Source organism: Dendrobates tinctorius, unplaced genomic scaffold, assembly GCF_039654945.1.
Source record: "Dendrobates tinctorius isolate UK_male_01 unplaced genomic scaffold, ASM3965494v1 ptg000090l, whole genome shotgun sequence".
NCBI lineage: Eukaryota > Metazoa > Chordata > Amphibia > Anura > Dendrobatidae > Dendrobates > Dendrobates tinctorius.
The window spans coordinates 6,957,464-6,979,970 of record NW_027361758.1 but is presented as its reverse complement, the minus strand read 5'-3'; the positions used below and the strand labels follow the sequence as shown (position 1 = coordinate 6,979,970).

At 41.5% G+C, this 22,507-nt stretch overlaps 1 protein-coding gene across 2 annotated transcripts in view; it reads left to right on the top strand.

Moving 5' to 3' along the window:
- Positions 1–17,579, top strand: part of RSRC2 (arginine and serine rich coiled-coil 2) — a 65,247-nt gene extending 47,668 nt beyond the window's left edge. For both annotated transcript variants that reach the window (XM_073586038.1, XM_073586039.1), the window contains 3 exons: positions 14,426–14,658; positions 15,253–15,342; positions 16,885–17,579. In XM_073586038.1, the coding sequence (XP_073442139.1) occupies positions 14,426–14,658; positions 15,253–15,342; positions 16,885–17,064 (503 nt within the window). In that variant the 3' untranslated portion in view covers positions 17,065–17,579. The remainder of the gene's footprint in view (positions 1–14,425; positions 14,659–15,252; positions 15,343–16,884) is intronic.
- Positions 17,580–22,507: the final 4,928 nt, after the last annotated feature.

Genomic DNA, 22,507 nt, shown 5'->3' with positions numbered 1-22,507 from the left:
GACATGGCACAAAACTAAAGTCAATTCAAATGGCATCTTTCTGGCTTTAAGAAACACTAAAAGAAATCAAGAACAAAAAATGTGGTAGTCAGTAATGGTTACGTTTTTAGACCAAGCATAGGGAAAAATTATGGAATCATGAAAAACAAACCTACAAAAAAACACTTCCAACACATTACTAGTATTTTGTTGCACCACCTCTTGCTTCTTCTATAACAGCTTGCAGTCTCTGAGGCATGGACTTAATGAGTGTCAAACAGTACTCTTCATCAATCTGGCTCTAACTTTCTCTGATTGCTGTTGCCAGATCAGCTTTGCAGGTTGGAACCTTGTCATGGACCATTTTCTTCAACTTCCACCAAAGACTTTCAATGGGATTGAGATTTGGACTATTTGCAGGCCATAGTAGGCAAAAGAACACGGCACTCCAGAGAAAAAGGAAGTTTGTTCGGTGCTCAAGTAAGGTTTCCAACCCATAAATATGTACAAAATTACTTGGCACTCAAAAATGAAGAAGCAGTATATTCTTTATTTAGCATCCAGACAAAAATAGACTCATATTGTATGAACGTTTTCGGTCCAACAACGGACCTTCATCAGAAAGGTGTTTATTTTTTTTTGTTTGTTTTTTTAGTTTCTTTTGGAGAAAACTGCAAAAGATTTCTTGTTTTGGAGACATATTGCTTTAACCCCTTAATGTCCAATGACGGACAGCTGACATGTGCCCGTAATAGGCGCGAGCGGAATCGCCATCCGCCCGTGCCTATTAACTATTTTAAATAGCATTTCTGGCCGCCGGGCCGAAAATGACCTCATCGCCGACCCCCGATCACGTGTTATGTTGCCTGGACAACCAGAGGGCTCTGAGACCTCTATGGTTGTTCCAGGCATATGGCTTTCAGCGCCACCCAGTGGTCGGCGCTGAAAGCACAGCTGTAAATCTGCTACATATGGGCGATCTGCTCATCGCCCATATGTAGCAGAGCCGATCGGGTTGCGCATGCTTCTAGCCTCCTATGGAGGCTATTGAAGCATGCCAAAAGTAAAAAAAAAAAAAAAAAAAAGTTTAAAAATTACAAAAAATCCTAAAAGTTCAAATCACCCCCCTTTCGCCCCAATCAAAATAAAACAGTAAAAAAAAATCCCACATACACATTAGGTATTGCCGCTTTCAGAATCTCCCGATCTATCAATAAAAAAAAAAGCATTAACCCGATCGCTACACGGCGTAGCGAGAAAAAAATTCAAAACGCCAGAATTGCGTTTTTTTGGTCGCCAAGACATTGCATTAAAATGCAATAATGGGCGATCAAAAGAACGTATCTGCACAAAAGTGGTATCGTTAAAAATGTCAGCCTGGCACGGAAAAAATAAGCCCTCACCCGACCCCAGATCATGAAAAATGAAGACGCTACGGGTCTCGGAAAATTGCGCAAATTTTTTTTTTTTTTTTTAAGCAAACTTTGGAATTTTTTTTCACTACTTAGATAAGAGTACATAGACATGTTTGGTGTCTATGATCTCGTAATGACCTGGAGAATCATAATGGTAGGTCAGATTTAGCATCTAGTGAACCTAGCAAAAAAGCCAAGCAAAAAACAAGTGTGGGATTGCACTTTTTTGGCAATTTCACCGCACTTGGAATTTTTTTCCCGTTTTCGAGTACACGACATGGTAAAACCAATAATGTCGTTCAAAAGTACAACTCGTCCCGCAAAAAATAAGCCCTCGCATGGCCATATAGACGGAAAAATAAAAAAGTTATGGCTCTGGAAAGAAAGGGAGGGAAAAATGAACATGCAAAACCAAAAATACCACTGGTCGTTAAGGGGTTAAGTTTCCGGTCTTGATGCTTTGATGTCTTCCTTGGTCTACCAGTATGCTTGCCTTTAACAACCTTCCCATGTTGTTTGTATTTGGTCTAGATTTTAGACACAGCTCACTGTGAACAACCAACATCTTTTGCAACATTGCGTGATGATTTACCCTCGTTTGATAATCCTCTCCTTTGTTTCAATTGACATGTCTCGTGTTGGAGCCATGAATCATGTCAGTCCACTTGGTGCAACAGCTCTCCAAGGTGTGATCACTCCTTTTTTAGATGCAGACTAATGAGCAGATCTGATTTGATGCAGGTGTTTAGTTTTGGGAATGAAAATTTACAGGGTGATTCCATAATTTTTTCCCTATGCTTGGTCTAAAAAAGTAACCATTACTGACTACCACATTTTTTGTTCTAAATTTCTTTTAGTGTCTCCTAAAGCCAGAAAGTTGCCATTTGAAATGATTTTAGTTTTGTGCCAAGTCTGTGATCTGCTTTTTTCTCTGCAAAATTAAACAACTGAATGAACATCCTCCAGGGCAGGTGATTACACAATTTTTGCCAGGGGTTGTATATATATATATATATATATATATATATATATATATATATATATATATATATATATAAAAATTGGGATCCAGCAAAAGGATGAAAGTTCACCAGATTTGTAAAAACTTCTTCTTTATTAATTCATTATATCATAAAAAATATGAAGAACTCCAATCAATTAGTAGCATTCCAGCAAGGGACTACATGTTTCAGCACTATGTGCCTTCCTCACGGTCCTATTTGAACTGAGCTCCATAACTAACCATATATCCTGCTTTGTGGAACATATTCAAATGACCCTTAATTAAAAACAGTGGAACAAACCAATTAAAAACATCTGAGTAGATGGTTGAAACTCAGTTCAAAAATGTTACTAGAAAAATACCTATATTGAACATGTTTTATACATAGACAAATGATATAAACATTTAGTAATGAATCAACAATAATATGGAATAACTGCCACAAAAAGCAACAATATATAAACATATATGAAAAGATGCATCATATAGTAGGCATGATCTAAACATCAGAAACAATCACAAAAATAACTCTCAGAAGGTATAATATCATAGAGTAGGTTTAAGATAAAGATCTAATCTTTTGTAAATTCATACATGAACTCTATCCCTTTTCTTTTCCTCTCCCTTTCCTCTTTTTCTCCTCCAAAAAAAAAAAAAATATATATAAAAAATTAATTAATTATTAATGGCAAACTCATGTCACGCTAATCATGTAATTAGGAATATACCTACTGGTGAACTGATTCGAACGAAAAGAAATAGTACAGAAAAAGATACTTATATGAAAGAATCTGAACTTTTGGTAAAAAGATTAAAATCTAGGGGTTACCCAAACTGGTCTCTAAAAAGAGCGAGAGGCATAGTAGACAACTTAAATAGACAGGAATTGTTGGAATATAAAATATCAAAGAAAAAAACAATGATTTGGGTATAGTTTTTAGCACCAAATTTAGTCCACAGTATCAAGAAATAGTCTCCATTATTAAAAAAACATTTGCCCATTTTAGAACAAACTGGTGAATTGAAAGAAATATTAAAAAAAACACTCAATTAAATTTGTTGCGAGGAGAGCTCCTACTATAGGTTCTATGTTGACGGCAAGCTTAGGCCGGTTTCACATTCGCGCTTTTAAGCGCAGCGACGGCCTGCGCACGGCCGCCGCTAAGCCCCTCCCCCTGCCCCGCCTCCACCTGTATCTCCGCCTCCGGGCGCATGACGTTGCATGCGTCGTGCGTCCCCTATCTTCATCACAGAGGGCGCAGGCCGTGCGCAGTCTGCGCACAGTCTGCGTTTAGCGGCGCATGCGTCCTTTTGACGGTGCGCCGAGCAGCGCCAAACGCAACCTGTTGCATTTTGGTTGTGTTCGGCGCACCGTCAAAAGGACGCATGCGCCGCCAAACGCAGACTGTGCGCAGACTGCGCACGGCCTGCGCCCTCTGTGATGAAGATAGGGGACGCATGCAACGTCATGCGCCCGGAGGCAGAGATACCGGTGGAGGCGGGGCTTAGCGGCGGCCGTGCGCAGGCCGTCGCTGCGCTTAAAAGCGCGAATGTGAAACCGGCCTTATTTACTGATCCAGACAAAAAATTGAAACGAAATTGGATGAAAATTGTAGGCTGTTATGGTTGTGGTGCAAAAATCTGTAAATGTTGCAAATATATTGTTAAAACAAAAACATTTTCTTCTATAAAAAATGGAAAAAAACTTTGAGATTTTTTCCTTTATTAATTGTAATACAGAAAATGTAATATATCTTATTGATTGCAATATTTGTGGACTTCAATATGTGGGTTGCACCACTAATTCATTGAAACAGCGTATGCGAAAACATTTGTCGGATTCGGTTAATTTGCCTATTGCAGGAGCCTCTGCGGTTTCTAAACATTTTGCTAATGTGCATAAAGGAGATTTAAAAAGTTTTTCCTTTAGGGGAATAGAGGTGGTTACAAAACCACATAGGTGTGGTGACTTTAAAAGTAAAATCCTATCCAGAGAAAGTAGGTGGATCTTTTTATTAGAGCTTAGAGTTCCAGATGGACTGAACAGTAGAATGGATCTCATTACACAATATTAGGTAAGAATAAAAGAAAAATAATTTATTTTTATTTTTTTATTTTTTTTAGAGAAGGAGGAAAAGAGGAAAGGGAGAGGAAAAGAAAAGGGATAGAGTTCATGTATGAATTTACAAAAGATTATATCTTTATCTTAAACCTACTCTGATATTATACCTTCTGAGAGTTATTTTTGTGATTTCCTGATGTTTAGATCATGCCTACTATATGATGCATCTTTTCATATATGTTTATATATTGTTGCTTTTTGTGACAGTTATTCCATATTATTGTTGATTCATTACTAAATGTTTATATCATTTGTCTATGTATAAAACATGTTCAATATAGGTATTTTTCTAGTAACATTTTTGAACTGAGTTTCAACCATCTACTCAGATGTTTTTAATTGGTTTGTTCCACTGTTTTTAATTAAGGGTCATTTGAATATGTTCCACAAAGGAGGATATATTGTTAGTGTTGAAGCTCAGTTCAAATAGGACCGTGAGGAAGGCACATGGTGCTGAAACATGTAGTCCCTTGCTGGAATGCTACTAATTGATTGGAGTTCCTCATATTTTTTATGATATAATGGATTAATAAAGAAGAAGTTTTTACAAATCTGGTGAACTTTCATCCTTTTGCTGGCTCCCAATTTTCTCATATTTCTATTTGTTGGGGCATGCTCCCTGCCTGGATCCGTGCAAAGCATAGGGTGAACACCGATTACTGCATCAACAGGAACTCCTTTATGGTGAGCTGGCTATATGTTTTTCACATTTTGAATATAAATATATATATATATATATATATATATATATATATATATATATATATATATATATATATATATATATATATATACAGTGCCTACAAGTAGTATTCAACCCCTTGCAGATTTAGCAGGTTTACACATTCGGAATTAACTTGGCATTGTGACATTTGGACTGTAGATCAGCCTGGAAGTGTGAAATGCACTGCAGCAAAAAAGAATGTTATTTCTTTGTTTAATTTTTTTTTAAATTGTGAAAAGTTTATTCAGAGGGTCATTTATTATTCAACCCCTCAAACCACCAGAATTCTGTTTGGTTCCCCTAAAGTATTAAGAAGTATTTCAGGCACAAAGAACAATGAGCTTCACATGTTTGGATTAATTATCTCTTTTTCCAGCCTTTTCTGACTATTTAAGACCCTCCCCAAACTTGTGAACAGCACTCATACATGGTCAACATGGGAAAGACAAAGGAGCATTCCAAGGCCATCAGAGACAAGATCGTGGAGGGTCACAAGGCTGGCAAGGGGTACAAAACCCTTTCCAAGGAGTTGGGCCTACCTGTCTCCACTGTTGGGAGCATCATCCGGAAGTGAAAGGCTTATGGAACTACTGTTAGCCTTCCACGGCCTGGACAGCCTTTGAAAGTTTCCTCCCGTGCCGAGGCCAGGCTTGTCCGAAGAGTCAAGGCTAACCCAAGGACAACAAGGAAGGAGCTCCGGGAAGATCTCATGGCAGTGGGGACATTGGTTTCAGTCAATACCATAAGTAACGTACTCCACCGCAATGGTCTCCGTTCCAGACGAGCCCGTAAGGTACCTTTACTTTCAAAGCGTCATGTCAAGGCTCGTCTACAGTTTGCTCATGATCACTTGGAGGACTCAGACAGACTGGTTCAAGGTTCTCTGGTCTGATGAGACCAAGATCGAGATCTTTGGTGCCAACCACACACGTGACGTTTGGAGACTGGATGGCACTGCATACAACCCCAAGAATACCATCCCTACAGTCAAGCATGGTGGTGGCAGCATCATGCTGTGGGGCTGTTTCTCAGCCAAGGGGCCTGTCCATCTGGTCCGCATCCATGGGAAGATGGATAGCACGGCCTACCTGGAGATTTTGGCCAAGAACCTCCGCTCCTCCATCAAGGATCTTAAGATGGGTCGTCATTTCATCTTCCAACAAGACAACGACCCAAAGCACACAGCCAAGAAAACCAAGGCCTGGTTCAAGAGGCAAAAAATCAAGGTGTTGGAGTGGCCTAGTCAGTCTCCTGACCTTAACCCAATTGAAAACTTGTGGAAGGAGCTCAAGATTAAAGTCCACATGAGACACCCAAAGAACCTAGATAACTTGGAGAAGATCTGCATGGAGGAGTGGGCCAAGATAACTCCAGAGACCTGTGCCGGCCTGATCAGGTCTTATAAAAGACGATTATTAGCTGTAATTGCAAATAAGGGTTATTCCACAAAATATTAAACCTAGGGGTTGAATAATAATTGATCCACACTTTTATGTTTAAAATTTATTAAAATTTAACTGAGCAACATAACTTTTTGGTTTGTAAGATTTATGCATCTGTTAATAAATCCTGCTCTTGTGTGAAGTTTGAAGGCTCTAACTTATTTGCATCTTATCAAACCTGCTAAATCTGCAGGGGGTTGAATACTACTTGTAGGCACTGTATATACAGTTAGTTTTTTATAATTTTTATATAGCGCCAACATATTCCGCAGCGCTTTACAGTTTTAACCGTTTCAAAACTCAAATCATAAGTAACAACGTTAACAATATGATAATTAAAGCAAAATAAGATGACCCTGCTTGTGAGAGCTTACCATCTACAATGAGGTGGGAGAGATACAGAGTTCAGGCGTGTATTTACAATGATGGTCTAGCCATCTTGAGGGAGTGAGGGATAGATGGAGATAGTGAATGGGCTACACACGCACACTTAAGGCCCCGTCTCACGTAATGAGATCGCTAATGCGTCACCGACTTTGTGACGCAACAGCGATCTCGCTACATGTGACACTCAGCAGCAGCCGGCTCCCCTGCTGGATATTGCTGATCGTGCAGGAATGTCCTGGGCCATTTTTTCGTTGTCTGCGTCCCGCTGGCCAGCGCGCATCGCTGTGTTTGATCGCTGGATCGTTGCTACGTCGCTGAAGAGATCTGCCTGTTTGGCAGCTTACTAGTGATCATTTAGCGACGCACCAGCAATCCCTACCAGGTCGTATCGCTGGTGTGTCGCTAAGTGAAACGGGACCCTTACACATAAAATGACTGATTAGTGAACGTGATAGCCTGCTCTGAACAAATGTGTTTTGAGGGAGCGCCTAAAACTATGCAAATTGTGGAAAGTCCTAATTTCTTGGGGTAGAGCATTTCAGAGGATTGGCGCAGCGCGGGAGAAGTTTTGGGAGTGGGAGGTACGGATTAGTGCAGAGATTGGTCGAAAGTCGTTTGCAGAGCGCATTGGTCGGTTAGGCCGATAGACAGAAATGAGGGAGGATATGTAGGGGGGGTGCTGCACTGTGTAGAGCTGTGTGGGCGAGAACAAGGACTTTGAATTGGATCCTATAATGAATGGGCAGCCAATGTAAGGACTTGCGAAGAGCGGACGTGTCCAAGTACCGATTAGCCAGATGGATGACCCTGGCTGCTGCATTAAGTGTGGACTGGAGAGGGGAAAGTCTAGTAACGGGTAGGCCAATTAATAGAGCGTTACAGTAATCCAGGCGGAAGTGGATCAATGCGACAGTGAGGGTTTTTGTTTCCATGGAGAGAAAAGGTGGATTCTAGAGATGTTCTTTAGGTGTAAGCAGCGAGAGCGGGCAAGAGATTGTATATGGTGTTGTGAGTTCATTTTCCCCTTCACTACTGAGGCCCGAGGAACTCCCTCTTCTGGTGAAGAAAGGTAGTGAGCCTGATTGTCAAACACCTGGGGCTGATGATGATGACTGGCTGAGTGGAGTTAATGACTGGATATAAGGCTGCCGACGCCCTTCTGGCCTGCGGGTGACTTCTCTGTGGACTTCTAGGAAACCAGTCTGATTCCTGCTCCTCTAAAGCTAAGATTTCTGCTTTGCCTTTTTGCATTAGTGTTTTGTTTTCCTTGCTTTTCTGGATTCTGCCAATCCCTACTGGGGTGAGCTGAATCTCCTTTTGCCAGTTGCTCTGTCGTCAGAATATTCCTGAGTACTGACACAGCCTTTTTTGAAGCCTAGTGCCTTTCGGAGACTTTTTTACTGTCAGTTTGTTGGCTCTTATTTTCATAGGGTTTTTCACGGATTGCAGACAGCAGCCTTCCTGTCCTTTCCTATCTAAGCTAGCTTGGGCCCCATCTTTGCTCAGTCTATCTTTCTGTCTGTGTTTTGTTCTTTCTTCTTCACCGTCATTATATGTGGGGGGCTGCCTTTTGCTTTGGGGTCTGCTCTGGGGCAGTTTAGATTTCCCTTTCTGTCTTTAGGCTATGTAGTCCTCCGGCTGTGATCGAGGGGCCTAGGGCATCGTAAGAGCCCCCCACGGCTACTGCCAGTTGTGTTGATAGGTTCAGGGGTCTGCAATCCGATAGCTGCCAACTTCTCTGGTTTTCTGGACTTAGCTAGCATTTCTATTTTTGCCTCCTACGGTGACTCAATCATAACAATATGGGATGTGAAGGAGAGATGGTGTCAAACATAACACCCAGACAGCGCGCCTGCTGCCGGGGTGTTATGGTGCCACCCACGGAGAGGGAAATGTCAGATTTAAGGAGGTTAGTAGATGGTGGACATGATGTTGGAGACTTTGGACAGTCAGTCAGTCACTGGCGTTCTGTAGTACAGCGAGGGTAAGGTCGGGGGATGACGTGTATAGTTGTGTGTCATCAGCATAAAGATGGTACTGAAAGTCAAATCTGCTGATGGTCTGTCCAATTGGGGCTGTGTAGAGAGAGAATAGAAGGGGGCCAAGGACTGAGCCCTTGGGTACCCCGACAGAGGAAGAGGAGATGACGTGGAGCCAGTCAACAAAACACTGAAGGAGAGGTCAGAAAGATGGGAAGAGAACCAGGAGAGAGCAGTGTCCTTAATGCCTAGTGACTGGAGCCTAGAGAGTAGGAGACAGTGGTCAACAGTGTCGAAAGCTGCAGAAAGGTTGAGAAGAATGAGCAGAGAGTGGTCACCGTTATGTTTTGCTGTCAGAAGGTCATTGGTCACTTTGAGTGCAGTTTCAGTCGAATGTAGGGGGCGGAAGCCAGACTCTGAAGGGTCTAGAAGGGAGTGAGTGGAGAGTTAACTGGTAAGGCGGGCGTAAACTAGGCGCTGCAAAAGTTTAGAGATGAAGGGGAGATTGGAGACTGGTCTGTAGTTTGTGCAGGATGGGTCGAGATCAGGTTTCTTTAGTAATGGAGTAACGATGGCGTGTTTGAAGGAGGATGGGAAAATGCCTAAGGAGAGGGAGAGGTAAAAGATTGTAGTTAGGTGAGTTGTGACGACTGGAGAGAGAGACTGGAGGAGATGTGAGGGAATAGGGTCGGTAGTGCATGTAGTCTGACGAGAAGAGGAGTCTGGAGACTTCTGTGATGGGATCAAATGTGGAAAGTGAGCCAATGGAAATCCTGGGAGGGAAGGGAGGCCACAGCACTTGTTGGTTGGGAGCGGATTTCCTGACAGATATTATCTATTTTCTCTATAAAGTGGGAGGCAAGGTCATCAGCACAAATGTCTGTGAGAGGGGCTTGTACTTTTGGCCTGAGGAGGGAGTGAAAGGTGTCAACAAGTTTCTTGGGGCTGTTGGCTAGTGAGATCAGGGTGGTGAAGTAGGTCTGTTTGGCGAGGTGAAGGGCAGAGTTATAATTTCATAACATAAATTTTAAGTGGATGAATGAAGTCTTCTGGTGTGCGGGTTTTTCTCCATAGGCGTTCAGCACTCCTAGAGCATCGCTGAAGTTGAGTTTGCGATGTGAGCCAGGTTTGTTTTACTCTGTTTGGAGGTTCTGAGGGTAAGGGGCGCTACTTGGTCAAGGGTGCTTCTAAGAGTGTCGTTGTAGTGATGAACAGCCAGATCAGGACAGGAAAAAAGAGGAGATTGGAGACAGGGATGAGTGTAGGCAGTCTGAAATTGTCTGAGGGTTAATGGCTTGTAGATTTCTGAATGTGTGGTAGGTAGGAGTGTGCTGGGGTGGGCGAGGAATTGTGAGCATGAAGGAGAGCGTGTTGTGGTCAGAGGAGAAGCGGTGAATTATTTAGGTAGGAGATTGAACAGAGCCGAACAAAGACCAGGTCAAGGGTGTTACAGTCCTTGTGTGTCTCAGAGGTTGAAAGCTGAGAGAGGCCTAGAGAAGTGGTTAATGATAGAAGCTGGGATGCAGATGTGGAAGTGGGGCTGTTAATGGGGATGTTGAAGTCTCCCAGGATAATGGTTGGGAGTTCTGAGAACATGAAGTGCGGCAGCCAGGCTGAGAAGTGGTCAAGGAAGTGGGTGGGTGGGTGAGCCTGGGGACGGGTATATGCTACTCTGAGGGAGAGGGGACGGAAGAGCCTTATGGTGTGGACCTCAGAAGAAGGGAATGGGTGATGAACTGGGGGGATGACATAGAAAGTGCATTATGGCAGGGCTGTGGAGTCGGTAAGCCACAGTTGCGACTCCGACTCCTGGATTTTATCAGGCTCCGACTCCGGCTCCGACTCCGACTCCTTCATAAATGGCCAATTCATAACAACAAATTAACTGTTGTAAAATATTAAACATCGTGCTTATTCAGTTTCTCACCATCATATAAGTAATCAGACCACTTAGAGCAAAAACTACATTTATTAGAATACAATTAGAATATAGCAAATAACTTTTATAAACTTTTCTAAACTGTAAGTAAATATGCAATAAACACTTTTATGCAGTTAATAAGAAGAAATCTATAAATTTGTCCTCAGAAAAAGTATTGCCTCTATCAGATCCTCCTTCATGGATGCCCTCAAATCTGATCTAATTATTTTGAGAGCAGAGAACAACCTCTCTACACTAACTTGTGTTGGTGGCAAAGCAGTAACCACTCGGGCAACATCTCTGACAATGTCAGGATACAGAGGAATCGCTTGTTGCACTGTTATTTTTGATGAACGGTCAAATTTCTCAATTTCTTTTAGTGCACATGAAAAATTCTGCTTTAATGTACTGGCTGTGTTCCTTGATGGGGATGACTCTTCTTCTATGCGGGAACGCTTTGCACGGTCCTTGTGATCCAAATATTTTTCGAAATTAAATTCTTCATCAGTTGATGATGAGGGTGAAGATGTGGCAGGACGACCAAATTCTTCTTGTTCCTCCTGACTGTTCTGCAACCCTTTCATCCTTACTGCTATTTCAAACAGAGCTTCTTTTCCTTTACTTAGCTGTTGATCATCTAGAAGAATCCGATGCATTGGGTCTACATAAACAGCTGCCAAAAGAATGTTATTTTGTAATAGTAGCTCCTCTCTCCGTTTCTTTGATGTAGCAATGCCACTTGCAATTAACCCTCCTCTTTGGGACAGGCGAAACATCAGGTTCTTCCACTCCTTTAAGAAAATACCTGGAGTTAAGTCCTCTGCTTGTAATTTTTTAGTCACTGTAAATGGGTGCTCTAGCAATTTTTCCAGCTCAGTCACCTGATTCCACTGACTTTCATTTAGCGTCAGTTGAGGGTTAGCCATGTCTACAAGAAAGGTTTTCAGTTCAACCAAGCGCTGAATCCTTAAGTAAGTACTGCCCCATCGTGTGGCTTGATCAATAATTGCCCCTTTTCCAGCACGTCTCTTCAAAATTGAGTCAACTTTAGGGGTTCTGGCAACAGTAGCCAATTTTCTCACATTGCCAATCAGTGCAGCAGAATGTCCTTCTTACAGACTGTCTCTTATAGCCAGCTGTAGCGTATGCACAAGACAGCGCATGTGATGAATGAAAGAACATATTGACACAGTTTCAACAAGATCATCTAAACTATCATGTTGCTGTTCATCTGAAGCAACTTCAGTTTGCTCCTCAGTTACAATACTGTGTTCCTCTATTTCAAACATTTCTGTGTCTGTGGACCCAGAATGTTCTTCTAGCTGCTGGTCACCATCATTACTCTCATTCATTAGCTTAATAGTACTTATCATATTTGAAGCATTGTCAGTTACGACAGAAAGAACTTGCTCTTTTTTAAGTTCATAGTCTTGCAGAACCTTTTCCACCAAGACCTGGAGAAACTCACTGGTGTGATGAGCTTTGGTGTCTTTTACTGCCAATGTCTTGGTAACTATTTCATTTTTGTCACAAACAAATCGGACATTGATGGCAAAATAGTTCACTCTGTGACGTGTGCAGGCATTCATTTTAAGAAACAGAAAGCGTCCCTTGAGAGTTTTTTTTAAGTTCTTCCTTTTGTTTAAAAGCTTCTTCGATTTACTAATTTTCTAGTACTCTCTCTCTCTCTCCAGAGAAACACCAAGCTTGCGGGCCATTTCCCCATTCAGACACACAAAAGCTGGTCGTGAAAATAATGAAATAGGCACACTATCCTTACAACAAGCTCTATGATCTGTTTTTTAAATGTATCTACTGTCATTGTCACAGTAACTTTGTCACTGACAAAATATCTTGCAACTGATGGCTGCAAAGTTCTCTGCTCCTTTGTTTGGCTGGAAGAACTGGGCACTGGTTCATTGGTTTGGATGCAGTCTTTCTCATCCACTGCTTTCAGTACTTCTGGATGAAAGCGCTGTAAATGTCTCTTTAGATTAGAAGCTCTGGTAGGAGCATTTTTATCTTTGCCTGAATATGCACTCATCTTGGCTTCACAGCATTTGTTTTCGTCTGGATCATTTGTCATACACTGACAGACATAATGTTTTCTATCTTGAGTGATGGTGAAATGTTCAAATACAGCTGATTTAATGTGATGCTTCTTTGACATTCTCGATCAATTTTGTGTTAAAAAATTCAAATGCTGCTCCATCCCTTCCGAGCCCTGCTGTGCACCTAAATAGTATTCCCCCACATATGGGGTATCGGTGTACTCAGGAGAAATTCCACAACATATTTTGTGGTCCATTTTCTCTTGTTAACTTTGTGAAAATAAAGTTTAGGTCTAGAGTCAATTTTTTGTGAAAAAAGTTAAATGTTAATTTTTTCCATTCCACATTTCTTCAGTTCTTGTGAATTTCCTGAAGGGTTAATAAACTTTGAGGGGTGCAGTTTTTAGAAAATACCAAAAGTGACACCATTCTATTGTATAGACCCCTCAGTCACTTCAAATGTGATGTGAAATTAGAAGTCGCTGGTCAACTTTTAACCCTTATAGCGTCTAACAAAAAAAAGTTTCTAAAATAGTGCTTATGTAAGGTAGACATGTGGGAAATGTTAGTAACTATTTTGTGTGATGTAACTTCCTGATTTAAAGGCACAAAAAATTAAAATTTTGAAAATTGCAACTTTTTCAAAAAAAATTTTGTTGGATCCATTGATGCTTTCCAGTAAAGTGACGGTGATCAGAATTTTAAAAATTGGCTTGGTCATTAAGGGTATGTTCCCACGGTCAGTAAACGCTGCTGGTTGGACGCTGCGTACATCCGCAGCTTCCAACCCGCAGCGGACAGATGATACAGCATAGTGGATAAGATTTCATGAAATCCCATCTCCATTATGTGTGCAGGGACGCCTCCGGCATTCCTGTGGAGATGCACCTGCGGCGCGTCCTTGTAGACCGCAGCATGTCTATTTATCTTGTGGAGACGCTCAGTCTCCGCAAGATAGATATCACCGTCCAATGTATAGGACCCGGTGATTCCGCATGGTTCAGTGAACACATTCGGAATCCCCAGCGTTCAAAAACTGGCAGCGCTTTGGACGGAACAGATATGTACTGCGTCCAAAGCACTGCTGCCCGTGAGAACATACCCTAAGGGATTAAACAATGTTTTACCTCAAAAATCAGCTGCAATCCCATGCTGTCCTGATTATATAGTCTTTTGTTCTCCCCTGCAAAATTCAGAGAACTGGTAGATTTATAGATTTTTATCAAAACTGTAGCAAGCTGTAAAGTAATACATTGCTGGAACTGGACTCTCTTACCATACATCATGGTGGTCTCACATGAGGGAGCAAAAAGCTGGTAACAGATTCCCTTGTAGGGGGTTATTCAAACAGAAGAGTGAAGTTGCATATGAATGTTACTTATTTTCTTCCCTCTTCCTTCAGTTGCTGCTGCAGGTGGTGGGTCTGTTCTGAATGTTGCAGCATTGTTGGCATCTGGAACTCAAGTGACTCCTCAGATAGCTATGGCAGCTCAGATGGCTGCATTACAAGCCAAGGCATTGGCAGAAACCGGAATCTCTGTTCCTAGTTATTATAATCCAGCAGCAGTTAATCCAATGAGGTTCGCAGAGCAAGAGAAAAAACGAAAGATGCTTTGGCAAGGCAAGAAAGAAGGGGTGAGTTTTAATGAAAATTAAAAAAAAAAAAAAAAAAAAAGAGATGACATTTTATTTGTGGTATTATCCAGAAAATAGTCATTTCAGTCTACAGCTTGACCTTCATCAGTCTGATGAATAAGGAATAAGTGCTTGTACAGTGTAGCGCTATGCAATATCCACCTCTATTGAAGGTCAACTTGTAGACTGAGACGTCTCTAATTTCTGTATAATACCACAAATAAAATTTAATCTCTATTTACCATACTCAACTGCCAGGTTTCCATAGATAGACTTGCACTCAATCTTTTCCTGCCATACTGTTAAAAACTGAGGCAGTTAGGTTCTCGTTTACAATAAGAAACAAACAGAGTAAGAAATGCAAATGTCATCCAGCAGAATTCACCTTTGTCCATACAAGAAAATTATATTCCTGACTACCATGATGGTAAATATGCCAATAACTATGATTACGATGGGTTGGTTATATAGCTGTAGAAGTCTCATTGAAAATTGTTTATTTTTTTTGTGTGTGTGTGATGATAGTTGCAGTAGAAATGTTTTGGGTTTTTTTACATGTTACGGTTTTTTTTAATTTTTGGGTTTTTTTTTCAGGACAAATCGCAGTCTGCTGAAATATGGGAGAAACTCAATTTTGGAAACAAGGACCAAAATGTAAAATTTAGGAAGCTAATGGGAATAAAGGTTGGTTAAGTTGCGTTTTAATCCATATGTATTCTATTTTGTTTACACAATAAGACTATATGGTTATGGGTGATAAAGCCAGCTAAAGCCACTCTTGACATGTCTGTGTTTTGTTAAAATATTTTAGTTATCTCTGTTAGTATCTTTTTTGTCAGTATTTATAATTGCACCCAACAGACCCCATCAATCTCTGTTGTGGGGTCCAAAATCTCACCAGACGCTACCTGATGAATCATTTGTTTTATAATGAAGTGTTCATTACCATAATTATTGCCATTGTATGTTCTTTACTAAGGCAGGTAAAGCACACCAGTAAGCATTATTATTCAGGACATTATGGAGAATAACGTTAAGTTGTACTCTTCTATTTTGAGGAGTTTCATTTTAAAGGCGTTGTCCTCAACAAAGACAACCCCTTCTTAAACTAAATGTTGGGCCCTGATAAAATAATAAAGCCTATACTCTCCTCCTGTGCAACATAACCATTTGAAAGTTTATTTTTTGATGGGAAAATTGTACCATCTGCTTTACCATCCAATGTGCTGCAAAAAAAAATATATTAAGACACGGTTCCACCATAGTTTTTGGGTGGTTGCTTTTACGGACTCCATTCTGTGCTACAAATTACGTGGTAACATGATTCTCCAGATTTGTATGATTATTGCGATACCGAACTTTTACAGTTTGTGTTTGTTTAGTGGAGAAAACAAATTCTTAAATTTGTGGGTTATAAAAAAAAAAAAAAAAAAAAAAACTTTTTTTTTCTTGTCTTTTTATTTTTTCTGTTGACTGAGCTGTGAGAAGTTTTGCAGGGCAAGCTGCTGTTCTTATTGATATCATTTTTGGGTACATGTGATGGTTTGATCACTTATTGTATTTTTGACCAAAAAAATCTGTGCAAGTGTTATGTTTTCTTTTTCTTAATTGTATTTACTATGTTGGTTACATTTTATTTAAATTGTAATTTTATGGCCAATCTACCAGGAATTTTAATTTTTACTATCTTTATTTTTAATGCGGGAAAGAAGAGTAATTACAATTTTTAGGATTTTTTTTTTTTAAATTCCCCCCTCCCCTCATAGTCCTGCTAGAGAAGTTGAACCTCTGATTGTTCAATATACTGCAATACAACAGTGTTGCGGTATGTTCAGAAAACGTCTGCCTCCTTTCATGAAGACCAGGCATAGTGTGGTCTTCAAAGGAGTGCTGTCATGCTAGGCCCCCGATTGCTTGTGGCAAACCATCAGCACCCCATGACTGTATCTCCGTGGGAATTGGGTTGTGAGGACCGAGGTGAACAGCACAGATAGCGGACCACTGTCAGTGATTGATAGCGGCATTTAAGACGTTTGCAGGAGTGCACGTCATACACGGGGACTCTCCATGCATTGTACATGTATGATGGATGTCAAGAAGGGGTCATTTTGATTATAGAAATGGTAATCCAAATATCACATCTTTTTGTGGAGTAGTATAGTTTAGTATTACAGAATTGCAGTTCCAACTGTGTGAAATCTATATAATTATGTTGTCTTTTATTAGAGTGAAGAAGAAGCTGGAACAAGTGCTGTAGAATCAGAAAATTTCCAGACCATGAAGCAACAGGAAGAAGTTTTTAGAAACCTAGATGCTCAATATGAAATGGCAAGATCACAAACCCATACACAAAGGGGCATGGGCTTGGGCTTTACATCATCGATGAGAGGAATGGATGCGGTCTAAAAGAATAGGCTTGTCCTCTTCTTGGAACTTTTTCAATAGTTCATGTTCTTGTAACCAAAAAGCTAGATCTCTATTCTAGCTTGCATGGATGTTGCATTGACTTTAACTTATTACGAAAATCATTTTTGTAAATATCAGTGATACTGGTGTTAGTGATATCAGATTTGGTCTATTTCCATTTAATGACAATAGGAGGTTTTGTTTTACTATATGGACATCTAAATTAACATAAAGCTTTTTACATCAATGTTTCCTGCTGTGTGACTACTAATGCAGGTCTGATATCATTACTAAATGTACACAAATGTTGTGAAAAATTTCCACAAGCAAAATTTGTGCCAGAAAAATTCTGGATGCTAATAAAGATGTTTATTAGTATTTTAGGTATGTTTACATTTTGTCTAGATGTTTCCTGTCAGACAGCATTTGTTTCAGTACACCTCTGTTCTATTTGTTTCAGTACACTTCTATTCTATACTCTTGTAAATTTAGACGATAAAAAGGCCTTCATAAAAGCTGTTTGTTTCCTTTTTTGCATACAAATACATAATCAGCGTGTATGTATGCTTATAACACGTGTACACCTATTTATACACACTGTATGCTTGTTTATATATAGATATCGCGTATGTATATGCATACCTATACACTATCAATCGATACATCTTTTATACCATATTTGTGTTTTAGGTTAACATTGTTTAGTTAACAGATTGGTCTCCTAAGGTGCTTGTCAGTTACTAAAATTAATATTGCCCATGCATTCTATTGCCTGAATATTCTACTCCAATAAACAAGCAAAAAAGATTGTTGGAGAATAAACAAACACCAAAATGCTTTAGTGCTTCTTTTTTTTTATACCCCCCAATAAGGTAGGTTTGAAGGGAACTTGTCAGGCCCCCCATGCCTTCAGACTTAACAGCAGTTGTCTGCATATGTATCACCCATCTTTCCTGATCCCACGCACCCTGTATCTGTCTGCTATTACTGGGTTTTTTTCTTTTCCCTGCATGTTTCTCACCTTAAGGCCATGTGCACATGATGCAGATATCCAGCGGATTTTACCGCACAGAAATGTTGCATATCCGCATTGTGATGTACAGTAGCATGTTAGTCAATTGGGAAAAAAAACGCTGTGCAGATGCTGCAGATTTTTCTGCGCGGTTTTCTTGTGGTTCAAAATATGCAGCATGTCACTACTTTTGTACGGTTTTCCACCTGCTCCATTCTCCAAATCCACAGGGGGAAATCCGCAGGGAAAAACTGCAAGAAAAAGAAGAAATCCGCAGGAAAAATGCAGGTCATTTGACCTACGGATTTCTTCAATTCTGCGCGGAAAAATCCGCAGGGCTAAAAAGTATGTCTGCACTTAGCCTCATTCCTTGATAACACACAGTTGGCTTCATCTGTCCATTTGGCTCTATTTCCCTTTTGCATTTTTGTTTCTGACTTCTAATTAATCCCCTCCTGTGTCTTTCTGTGATCAGTCTTCCTGCTGCCCCTCCCTCCTGATCACACCTGGCCTATTTCATGTGCACCTAGCTTGTTATAAATTCAGACTGTCAGGTTTGTTTTGACCGTGGTCTGTCCCTATAAGGATATCTCTAAAAGGATACAGCAGAAATATGCCAGAAAAGAGCCATAAGTGAACAGAAGGTACAACTAACCACTGTTGTTAAATGTAGGCTTACATATGCTCTAACAGTTTTGGCTATATTACTCCTCATTCTCCTTAGCTATCCGCAAACTCCAGCACCCTCTAACCAAGTAATAATCTCTCCTTCTGTCTTGCCCCCCCCCCTCCCCACACACACCTGACCATTTCCGCTGGCCTGCTCCTCAAACTCAGACCTAATAAAACACAACACAAGCCGCTCACTCTCCCACCTGCTCTGTCTCTCTCTGCTTCTCACTACTGGCAACATATCTCCCAATCCTGGACCCCTGCATCTCATACCTCCCATTATTACCCCCTTCTGTCGCTCCCAACCCAATATAAACACCCGAAATCTTGCCACCTCAAATCCGTGCCCTTGATGCTCACCAACCTGCCCCCTCTCTCTGGATCACTCTGGATTGCTGGCTCCATCTGCAATAAACTCCATGTGATTCACAACCTCTTTACCTCTCGTAATCTTTCCTTCCTTTGCCTCACCGAAGCATGGCTGACACCCTCCGACACAGCCTCTCCTGCTGCGCTATGTTACGGCTGCCTCCACTTCACCCATATTCCTCGCCCTGGCAAAAGACATGGTGGAGGAGTGGGCCTTCTCCTTTCTTCTAACTGTACCTTTAACCCAATCCCACCTCTACCCTCTCTTATTCTCCCCTCTTTTGAAGTCCACTCTGTCCGCATCTACTCCCCCTCCAATCTCCAAATGGCCATCATATACCGACCTCTTGGCCCGACCACTGCCTTTATTTTTTTTTTTAGTTTTTTTTTTTTTTTTTTTTAATTTTAAAACTTTTGTTAAATTTTCAAAATACAGATACGATTGTCATAACCATCACAATTTCAGTCCTGTTAACAGTGAATCCAATAGACATCACAATGCATATAGCATTAAACAGTAGACATAACCAAAATTCGTACTTACAGTTACATTAATAATATTGAAGTGTAAAGAAGAAATAAGATTAAGAGGGCAAAAGAGAGACAGTAGAGAAAAGAGAAGAAACAAGAGGGAGGTGGGGAAGTACCGACAAGGGGACAAAAAACTATATCCAGAGGCACCGGAACTACGAATCAGTTGTCTCCAATGAGATCCCGATATTCATTGGAGGATTTAAATTCCATCCAATGATACCATGATTTGTAAAATTTTCCATATGAGTTGCTTATTGTCGAGGTTAATTCCTCCATCAGCATTATCTCATTCATTTTAGCAAGCCATAGGGAAATTGTTGGGATGGTGTCTTTTTTCCACAACAAAGGAATGCATGCTCTAGCAGATGCAATTAAAGGGATCTATCACCCCATTTTTGGCCTATAAGATGTGGCCACCGCCATCATGGGCTTATCTACAGCATTCTGTAATGCTGTAGATGGGCCCCTGATGTAACCTGAAAGATAAGAAAAACAAGTTAGATTATGCTCAGCAGGGGGTCCGGCCGATGAGTGTCGTCGTCCGGCGCCTCCCATCTTCTAACGATGACGTCCTGCCGCAGCTCCTGCGCAGGCATACTTTACTCTGCCCTCAACAGGGCAGATAAAGTACTGCAGTGCCCAGGCGCTAAACCTCTATGGCCATTCCTGGCGCCTGCGCACTGCAGTACTCTGCCCTCAACAGGGCAGATATAGTACGCCTGTGCAGGAGCCACGGCAGAAGTAAGGAAGAGGATGTCAACGCTAGAAGATGGGAGGTGCCGGACTGCGACACCCACCACATTGGACCACGCCCCCCCGTTGAATATAATTTTTCTTCTCTTTCAGGTTACATCGGGGGCTTATCTACAGCATTACAGAACCTTGATGGTGGTGGCAACATCTTATAGGCCAAAAATGGGGTGACATTCCCTTTAAGTGTCTCCATACAGAATTTTTGTAGGTTTTAAAAGGGATGTCGCTGTGATGGAGAAGGATGCGAGCCGGATTTAAGTCTGTGATTTTACCTATCACTAGGTCAACTTTTTCCCAGAAAGGGGAAATCACTGCCTTTATTGATCAATTGTCCACCTGGCTTCTAAACTTTATCTCTGCTGACATTCCCACCATCATCATGGGTGACTTCAACACCCACCAGTTGGCAGCCTCCAAACTCCTGTCCCTTACTTTATCTTTTGGACTTACTCAGTGGTTCTCCTCAGCCACCCACACAGATGGACACACATTAGATCTGGTCTCCACCCATCTCTGCTCCCTGTCTAACTTCACAACCTCCACTCTCCCTCTATGTGACCACCATCTCACTTTCTCATCCCTGTTCTCCTCACCTGTCACCCATGTCCAGCAACATACGCACCCCTGCAGAAACCTCGCACATCTAGACACACTGACTATTCTACCACTGTCCTCCATATCTTCATTCCATGACACAGACACTGCCACTAGTTTCTACAATGCCACTCTAGCATCAGCCATCGCCCATGTCTTGCACAGCAGAGTGCGACAAATCAATAGACAACCCTGGCACAATAACCTCACTAAAAAGCTTCGGCAAGTATCCAGAATTGCAGAACGGTGTTGGAAGAAAACTTGCAAGATGATTTCACTGCTCTCAAACAAGCAACACTTGCATTCAAATCGGCTCTCACCTTTGCTAAACAGGCCACTTTCTGTCTCTTGTATCTTCCTTATCCCGCAACCCCAATCCGATGTTCAATACTTTTAAATCCCTCCTCTGCCGCCCCCCCCCCCCCCCGACTTCCCTAATCTCTGCCAAGGACTTTGCCACGCACTTCAAAAACAAGATAGACCAAACAAGGCAAGTCTTTGTTGTCCGAACACCACATTGCCTTTGCATGCCAGACTAATGTCCTAGCCCCGTAACTTCCTTCTCCAAAATCACTGAAGGAGAGCTTGCTCACACTGCACCACTTGTGCACTTGGCCCCATCCCACCTCCCCAACCTCACCACTACACTAATACCATCCCTAACCCCTCTCTTCAACCTATCACTCACTTCTGGTACCTTCCGCTCTCCTTTCAAACATGCTACAATCACACCTATCCTCAAAAATCCATCCCTTGACCTGAGTGCTATGTCCAGCTATCGTCTCATATCTCTGCTCCCATTTGCTTTCAAACTCCTTGAGCAACATGTCCACACTGAACTTTCCTCTCACTTTGCATCTAACTCGCTCTTCAACAACCTACAATCTGGCTTCCGACCTCACCATTCCACTGAGATTGCCCTGACCAAAACTTACTAACGACCTACTTAGTCAAAGCTAACAGACAATTCTCTATACTCTTCCTTCTAGACTTGTCGTCTGCCTTCAACAAAGTTGGCCACTGCCTCCTCGTACAGATCCTGTCTTCCTTTGGTGTCAAAGACCTTGCTTTATCCTGGATCTCATACCTTACCAACTGCACATTTAGCGTTTCCTGCTCCCATACTACCTCTTCATCTCGTCCCCTCTCTGTTGGTGTCCCTCAAGACTCTGTCCTAGGACCCCTTCGCTTCTCAATCTATACCCTTGCCCGGGGACAACTCATAAAGTTCTATGGCTTCCAGTACTATCTATATGCTGATGACACTCAGATCTACCCCTCTGGCCCAGATGTCACCTCTCTGCTCTTCAGAATCCCAGATTGTCTTTCAGCCATATCCCCATTCTCTCACTTCCTCATTCTCAATGTGGACAAATATGAACTAATTATCTTTCCTCCATCTCGCTTACTTGATCTTTTAATCGCAATAAATGAATTCACACTTTCCCGTCCCAGAAATCTGCTGCCTCGGAGTAAAGTAACCCTTGACTCTGCCCTCTTCTTCAAACC